We start from the raw sequence: 9240 nt of genomic DNA on the forward strand, positions 1-9240 counted from the left end.
GCAGCCAGAAACTCCTGAACACTCAGATGGACGAAGCAGAACACCTTGTCCTGGTACAGACCTCTCTCCTCTTTAAAGATCTGTGTGAACACTCCTGAGTACACTGAGGCTGCTCTGATATCGATGCCACACTCTGTCAGGTCTGATTCATAGAAGATCAGATTTCCTTTCTGCAGCTGATCAAAAGCCAGTTTTCCCAGAGACTCAATCATCTTTCTGCTCTCTGGACTCCAGTGTGGATCTGTTTCAGCTCCTCCATCATACTTGACCTTCTTCACTTTGGTCTGAACCACCAGGAAGTGGATGTACATCTCAGTCAGGGTTCTGGGCAGCTCTCCTCCCTCTCTGGTCTCCAACACATCCTCCAGAACTGTAGCAGTGATCCAGCAGAAGACTGGGATGTGGCACATGATGTGGAGGCTTCGTGATGTCTTCATGTGGAGATGATCCTGCTGGCCTGTCTCTCATCTCTGAATCTCTTCCTGAAGTACTCCTCCTTCTGAGTGTCATTGAACCCTCTGACCTCTGTCACCATGCCAACACACTGAGGAGGGATCTGATTGGCTGCTGCAGGTCGTGTGGTTATCCAGAGGAGGGCAGAGGGAAGCAGTTTCCCCCTGATGAGGTTTGTCAGCAGAACATCCACTGAGGTGGACTCTGTAGCATCAGTCAGGATCTCCTTGTCGTGGAAGTCCAGTGGAAGTCGACTCTCATCCAAGCCATCAAAGATGAACAGAACCTGGAAGTGTTCAAAGCTGCAGATTTCTTTGGTTTCACTAAAGAAATGATGAACAAGTTCCACCAAGCTGAACTTTTTCTCTTTCAGCACATTCAGCTCTCTGAAGGTGAATGGAAATATGAACTGGATGTTCTGGTGGGCTTTGTCTTCAGCCCAGTCCAGAGTGAACTTCTGTGTTAGGACTGTTTTCCCAATGCCAGCCACTCCCTTTGTCATCACTGTTCTGATTGGTTGATCTCTTCCAGGTGGGACTTTAAAGATGGCTTCTTGTCTGACTGTTGTTTCTGGTCTGTCTGGTTTCCTGGATGCTGTTTCAATCTGTCTGACCTCATGTTCATTATTGACCTCTCCATTCCCTCCTTCTGTGATGTAGAGCTCTGTGTAGATCTGGTTCAGAAGGGTTGGACTTCCTGCTTTAGCAATCCCCTCAAACACAGACTGGAACTTCTTCTTCAGACCAGATTTAAGTTGATGTTGACAAAATGCAGCAAAATGTCCTAAATTAACACGAAACATTAAATCATTAACAAAAAAAGATCAAGATGACTGGAATAAATGTTATTTCATCTCTTCAGACATAAGAAATCAGTAAATGTCTGATTTATCTATCAGATTAAATCTTTGAAGAAATTCTCTTACTGCTATGCAGACGGTCAGCCAGCTTTTCCTGCTTCATCCTCCTCAGGAAGTTCAATGTGATATTCATCAGTGCCTCTCTGCTGCTCCTCCTCTGCTCTTCATCATCACCTTCCAACACCTCATCATCTCTCTGACTCTCTGAATGTTCTAGGTCATCTGCAATCAGAACCTTCTGGATCTTCTTCAGTTCTTTCTTCACATAAGTGACAATGTTGTCCTCCAGCAGCTGGAACAGAATAATAGATGAAGGAAACATCAGAGTTTAAATCATGGAGCCAAACATCAGATGGATGTTGGACAGACTGACAGTCCTCTGGTCTAAAACACATAGAAAAGTAGTTGTACATTTACAGACCATAAATATGGAGTCTAACTTTGTTTGATGCTGCTGGGCAGATGGACCACTGGGTACCTCTGAGATCTGCTGGTCCACTCTGTGGAGGAACCAGGAACAATTAGGAAGTCAGGAAATATTCATCCAGCAGTTTTCACAGAGGAAATCACCAAGAGTTTCACAGTAAAAATACTTGAAGGAGAAAAACAAAACATCACAATACACACTTACAGCAGGTAGAAACATCTCACCTCTCTAATGGTGGAGATTCAGGAGATTTAAAGTAAAGAGGAGGATCCTTTGACCTGTCACTCTTAAAGGACACACAGCTGGGTTCTGGTTCTGGTTCTGGTTTGAGTCTCTGATGGATCCTGACAGAAACATGATGATTAAAACTTAATCAGCAAAGAGGAGCAGCAGCAGCTTCATCACCACGTCTGTTCTGGCCTGATATAGTGAACGCTGTGTGAAAAGGGCTGTGGACAGTTAGAGATGGTGACCTCACCTCTGACCTTTGCTCTGGCTCTCATCTTCCCCACACAGAGTGGTTTAGAGGGAGGGACTCCCTCCTCTCTGTCCTCACACTGATCCATGCTGCTGAATCCACATCAGCTCACACACACTTTCTAGCTTCACCTGCAGAGGAAACACACATCATTCATCTGCACATCAACTCTGATCATCCTTTACATCATTAGTGCTGGAAAAAGATCAGCTGCTCCTCCTCTGATTGGCTCTTCTTCTCTGCTTCATATCAGTGTCAGGTGAATGCAGTCAGACAGCAGAGAGGCAGAGGAAGCTGCCATCAGCTGCTGCACTTCTACTATCAGTCCACTAGATGGAGACATGGAGCAACATTTACATTCACTGATTCAACATGAACAACAGGAAGTATTTTAATTAGTTAATGATTAAACTCTACAAGTGGATTATCAGCTGCATTAAATGTTAACTATTTAATAATTTGACTGAATCAATAATAATATTTTAATAATATTTTATTTGAAAGGAAGCAAAAGGAAACTGTTGCTGACATTAATGGTGGAGACTAGAGTTCAGTACCAGGAAATAAAAACATGAATTAGTTTGGAGAAGAAAACAGTGAAACATCAGCTGTTCATCATGTTGATTGATTCCAGATCATCAATAATCTAATAATCCTGTAGATTAGCCTTCAAGCGGCAGATATTAAAGTTTCAGCTGAAATCAATGTAAGGAAATGTTTCCTTTCCTTACAACACCAGCACAACCTATTGCACACCAAAAGTGAAACTTTTCTCCAAACATCAGAGATTAGAAACAATCAAGAAAAAGTTAAACTGATAAAAAAAAAAAATTCAATAAATAAACAAATTAAACTTACAGTTTGTTCAAAATATCCAAAGAGTTAAAGAAGAAAATTTAAACAACAGACTGAAACCCACAAACGGACTGGAGCCACACCTGAACAGGTAAATCCAAACTGAAAGTAAATGTGAAGGATGTTGCATAACTGATGACGTCACAGCTCACCTGACTTGTAGTTTTTTCCTCCAGAGCAACAGAAAGGAAGTAGAAGCTCTGAGGTGAAATCAGAGGCAGATTGATAAAATCTTCATGAGGAAGAAGAGAAATTATGATAAAATGAAGGTGTACTTACTTTTGATCATTACTGTAGTGATGATTGATAGAAACAGAAAATACTAACAGTATTTAGTTTATTCATCACGTCATAAAGAAAAAGTTGGGAAAATGCATTTTTCAAACAAATATTTTCATCATGTCATCCAAACGTTCATTATAAACTAAATATTTAATTCACAATCTAAATATTTACTTGGATTGTAAACAAAATTTTGGGAAATAAAACTTTAGTTAAATATTTGGGTTCAAATAAATATTTATTTTACAAACTAAACATTTAATTTCAAATTCAATATTTATTTTCCAAACTACATATTTAATTGTCTTTTTCATGTCTAGTTGTTCAGTCAGACGCTCCATCATGTTGTCATGTTTCAGTTTGTCCTACATTCAGCAACAGTTGGTGAACTGGGTTTAATCCAGTTTAGTCTAATTGTCTTTCTTGCTACCAGCAGCAGAAGGTGCAACAATATGTAACATTGATGTTTAGTGAGTAAATCCTTGGTGTTTATGTCCAGCAGAAACAGAAGAGGCTCCATGGGGAGATCTGTCCTCAGAATGTCCTCAGTCTCCTGTTTCATTTCCTCCCAGAAAGTCTTTATTTGTGGTCAGAACCAGAAGACGTGTGTGATGACCGACCATTCAACACATTCCTCCAACATCCATCTGTGGTTGGAATCCTGGAAATGAACGTTTGAAAGGAGTAACACTTTATTTGACACAGTGTGTTCTATTAAATCTGGTTTTTACTTTCCAGTCAAACTCTTTGCACATTTGATTTCCAATTCTTTTATGGCACAAAAATGCAAATTAGAAAACTCCACTCCTTGTTTTATCAAGCTCCAGTTCAATTCAGTAAATTTATGTTCTCAATTTGACAAACAATCCACAAATGGAGACCCCAAACTGGACCATATTTATGGTTTTGACCTCATTCCTCTTCAGAGATACCACTGCAAACTCGTATCAATGGCTCCTCAGAATGACCAGTGGGACGCTCTGCTGGAGACTGAACTACAACACTAAAAAGAAGTTTTAAACTCACTTTTCAGTTTGCTAATTGGACAATTTTATTCTGTAAGATAATAAATTGCATGGTTACACAAAACCAATAAAAAAGTTAACTATTGCCACATTATGGAGTAATCAATCATGGTGAATATCTGCCACAAAAATTCATTCTTGAACAAGATGGCTTTTTCCAGAAGACAGTATTACATTTTAATAAAAAGTGGGGTGGAAAGAAAAACTGGTGAAAAAAAAGATGCACATATGAAATTCACCATTTCTGGAACAATGATTGATATTCTAACGTATGTGAAGTAGATTTGCTTTAAAGAAAATGTTTTATTTGCATCATACAGTCTTCTTTTATGTATCACATAAATGTAATTGTATCATAGTCAAGATGTTTTTCGGTGCAGCTGCAGAGGGTGTACAAACTAACTGAACAAGATGCGTCTGCTGAAGTTTCCCAGGCGGGTCGTCTGGGAACTTAATCTTCTCCTCTGTTAGCTGAGAGGTGAATAAAGCAACTATGTAACTCTGAGTTCGTTAGAGCAGATTTAGATTTTCGCCTAATGCAGAGTATATTTTTCCCTCTGTCTGCAGATGTATTAAAGGTTGTTTTTGCTCCCTGAACTTGGACTAGAATTGTGCACTTCACACATATTCAGATGAACTTTTATGGTTAGTTCACAATGGAAAAATCTGAGTTGATTTCATCTGAACATTAATTCAATCTGGAGAGACTTAGACGGAGAAAATGGAAACCATTAGAAGAGTTTATTGACATACAAAATTTAAGTCTTTGGCGCTTGGGCCCCGGCTGAGGACATCGATCATCACAATCTTTGCGATGAGCTTGGATGAGCATTCCATATGCTGAAAGGAACGTCATCCCCCGAGACCAGACATTGGTGATGGAGGTGAAGAAAGGATGTAGCCGGAGAGCCGAGCGAGTGGAGGTGAAGGGGTGGAGGAGGGTTGAGCTCTGCTGGAAAGCAGAAGACGCCATGGACGGTGCTATTTATCAGCTGGGACTTGGACAGTGATTGGACGTGACGCGTCTTGGACCAGCGTTGATTAATCAATGGTGATGAACAGGAAGCAACGGTTGGATGATGCAGGTGGGGTTAGAAGAGTCTTCCAGTTGAATTTGTGCCTTTTTCCTCACAAAGTGAAATAAGATCTATTATAAATTTGCCCAGTATAAATACACTGATTTCACTATGAAAATTACGTTTTTAGTCAGTAGTGTAAGAAATAAAAACATTTCCATACAAGTCTTAAATACTTTATACAAAATATTGAGTGGAAATCATACACAGTGAGACAGGTTTAAAGAGACGTGACAGTCCAATGAAAACTCCAGATAAATGCAGTGATTTTATGGTCAAAAGTTACAAAATGTGCAATAATTAAAAAAACCTAAAGTGAAATCTTAACTTGGCACAAGGAAATATTTGCTCCCATCAACAGAAACATTGAATTACTGAGGGAAGGGAAGAGGCTGGATCTGTAGTTTAATTTCATCCATTAAAAAGCTGCCGAAACAAAAAGAGTTCAAAATAAATCGCTGTCTACAGAAATACAAAGAAATGGTAAATAAAAAACATGGGATTGATACTCAGCATGACAGATTACAGTTTACATAAAATTACTAAAATGAAAAATACAAAATGTTAAGGACATCAGTCTGGAGAACACGATGCAAATTATAACGATTACAAGGTAAAGAGATTAAAAATAAACAAAAAAATACATCATTTTTATAATTAAGGCCACTCGTATGAAGAGCAGAATAAAAAACAAAAAAGGAGAGAAATGTAAAATTGTAATTATTCCAACTCAAGTCCTGCTGTGCAACTCAGTTTGTAACAAAACCCCAAAAAACTCAAAAATGTCAAAAAATGGAGCAGAAATCAGATCAAATCTTTAAAAGGGAAATAAATATACAAAAAATAAATAAAATGGCCATGACATGCAGAAAACAGAGAAATAAAAATTACCACCAATAGAGGATGAAATGAAGCGATGAGTTAAATTCAAACATTTTTCATGTGAAAACGAGGATTAGCATCGTTTCTGCATGACAAGGCATTTTCCTGCTCAAACTGTTAGAAAACAAATTGTGATTTGTAGTTTTTCTTTGCTAAGTGAAGTGAAATATTTGACTTGTGTTCATTAAAAACAGGGATTTCTTTCCTTTTACATGAACACACATTCACAGCTTGCAGAGTGTAAGGCTTGAACCACTTGGCCACACTTTGGGAGGGGTGGGTTGGATTTATTGCACAAGAACACTCGGGGCGGGTGGGTTCTTATTCGGCCCTTTGACAGGTTCTGGATGGGTTCTGTCTCCTCAGTAGAGGCGGACGAGACTTAAAAAATGTGAAGTTGAAGAACACTGGAAGCTGGTGAGGTTTTACACAGCAGCCAAGACAGGTCAGAGGTCAAAGCAGTGCCACTGCATCAAGCAGAGCCTCATCTTCCTCCTCTGCTGATCGGGTCTCGGACTTGAGCCGGACGAACTCCTTGGCGACGTCGTCGTTGGAGCGCTGGGAGAGGATCCGCATGGCGGTCAGGCCCGTGTCGTCCATGGAGATGCGCTGCCCCAGGGGGCACCAGCAGGCGCAGTTGCCCCTCTCCATGATGTCCCTCAGCTGCACCACGGCCAGGCCCACCACCCGGTCGGCGCGGCCGAAGCAGTAGTCCTTGACGCAGGCTTGAACCTCGTAGCACTCGAACCCGTCCTGAACACCCAGAACGCTGCAGAGCGAGAGCAGAACACAGGAGTGGGAGCACATGGGCTAGGGCGCTAATTGCAGAGCTAATTCCTGATTTTGTGCTTTTTCTGAAACTTTAAAAACATTCGTACACCTAGCTTTCGCTGATCTAATTTTCCATTTTAAATCAAACATTTTACTTTGATTTGAGGTCCACATCTGCAGTGGTAGACTAAACTATTGCTAATCTGCTAATGTGCTAATAGCAGAACAAATTTGTTGTGCAACACATTTTGATTCCCCTAAATCAGTTTTCAAGTTAAATTCTAAAGCACTAATGTACTTTTGTTGTTTTCCAGACTTTCAGTTGAATAAAGTTTGACATCTGCAGTAGAAGGGACACTTCCATTAAGCTGCTAATGTCAGGGTTTCTGTGTGAGTGCATGTGTGTGAGTGCGAGTGTCACATCTCGTCCAGAGAGGATCTTGGTGAGGAGCCGGAGGAGTCTGCACAGGTGGAAGTCATCTGCCTCATCAGAGCGCGCGGGGGATTTAGGAGCGGCAGATCCTTTCAGTGCTAGATGATTACGTTCATCGGTAGTCACTCTGGTCGTCTCCTGTTGTTGCATGTTGCTTAAAGATAGTGTTTGAGCTTACCAGAAGTTACCTGACCTTTGTATTTTTGCCGCTTCCAGGGTTTTTGTCTCTCCGCTCGTGAGTTCTCCTGCGAGCACCAGCCTGCCTGCTCCGTTGCTCTCCCCGCCGCAGCTTCACTCCTGCAAGCCTCCGGTTCTCCGAACACCCCCTCCTCGCACTCACCTTCGGACCGCCGAACTACCCTCCACTCAGAATCCTGGCACCTCCCCCATGCTACAGCAAACCACCGTGAAGTAAGCCCGTTCCACTTCCCTCTCATATCTATCCGTTCACTCCCAGCCATCTAAACCGCTTCTCATTTCAGGCCCACCTGGTCGAGTCATTCACCCCCCCACTGAAGTCCTGCGGATTGATATATTGTGTGTCCTGTTGAAAAATAAATACTCACTATTTTCTAAGAGACGTGTGGTTTCTGCATGTGGGTCAGAAAGCTAACACCCAATATGTCAGCTAATGTGCTAAAATGTATATCAAACTGGGCACAGAATATCAAAAACTTTTTATTCAGCTATTGAATCTCATCAACTCCCCACATCAATGAAGGAATTGTTAATTACTTCATTCTGAGAAAAGGGAAAGAGCCTTTTGAATGCTCAACGTACAGGCAGTAAGCTTATTGAGCTCCGATGCAACATTATTCACAAAATATTATACAAAGCAGACCAAGCAGGCTTCATCAATGGCGGAATTTGCTCTGATAGTGTAAGACAGCTATTACATCTGATCTGGAAAGCCCAGCATTCAATTTGTCCTGTAGCAGCCCTGTCATTGAATGAGAACACCGGCTATCAACAACACCTATCGACACCACCAGCTATCGACACCAGTCCTACCTGACCGTACCCAACCCTAGTCTACAAAGCACCCTGTCGTACATGTTTTAGAGCAGGGGTCACCAACCTTTTTAGACTGGGAGCTACTTCACAGGTACAGAGCAACAGGAAGGGCTACTTGTTTAATACAGTCTTTATATATATATATATATGATAATACTGCCTGATCATATTAATGTCAGGACCACTCACAATAGTTATCAGTAATAATTTACTATGTGGTTAATTGCTATTATGTGATTAGAAGTTTTTAGCTCACAGAGTTTTAAGTTTAATTCCTTTTTGGAGTTTTTCTCTGTGATTCTAAACTGGAAACAAGTGACTGAAATAAACCAAAGCAAACTGATGGATTGTTGCAGTAACACCTGCAGCTGTACAGCACTGAGTACCTTGAAATTTTCCTTTAAATAAAAAGAAAAGAGTTATTGTTTTATTATCTAACCATCTGATCTATTAGCAAAATTGTGGAAAATAAAATATCTTTTGTGTCAAAACATATTATAACACACGGTCTGATGCGTGAGGTGGGAACCCAAAGCCTCAGTCTTATTGGTCAGTTTGCTTTTATTAATTTAACGGCTTTGTGTTTTTCTGTAAGCTAAAAATGAACCAGTTGGGTTTGAACCTCCAGCTGTTCTAAGATCAGCCTGAGCTTTGACAGTCTGTGCGGTTCTGGCGGGTCGCCGGT

The 9240-nt window shown here is 40.8% G+C and overlaps 1 protein-coding gene across 1 annotated transcript; it reads right to left on the reverse strand.

Moving 5' to 3' along the window:
• Window positions 1-6790: 6790 nt before the first annotated feature.
• Window positions 6791-7197, reverse strand: LOC129379590 (protein unc-13 homolog B-like). Its single transcript, XM_055060410.1, has one exon. The coding sequence runs from the start codon at window positions 7142-7144 to the stop codon at window positions 6791-6793; it is 354 nt and encodes a 117-aa protein (XP_054916385.1). The 5' UTR covers window positions 7145-7197.
• Between the last annotated feature and the right edge of the window lie 2043 nt (window positions 7198-9240).

This window comes from Poeciliopsis prolifica, unplaced genomic scaffold, assembly GCF_027474105.1.
Source record: "Poeciliopsis prolifica strain line A6 unplaced genomic scaffold, Auburn_PproV2 SCAFFOLD059, whole genome shotgun sequence".
NCBI classification, from domain to species: Eukaryota; Metazoa; Chordata; class Actinopteri; order Cyprinodontiformes; family Poeciliidae; genus Poeciliopsis; species Poeciliopsis prolifica.

What these genes read in the sequence shown, in the direction of transcription:
- LOC129379590 (XM_055060410.1), bottom strand. Translation starts at nt 7,144, where the DNA reads ATGTGCTCCCACTCCTGTGTTCTGCTCTCGCTCTGCAGCGTTCTGGGT.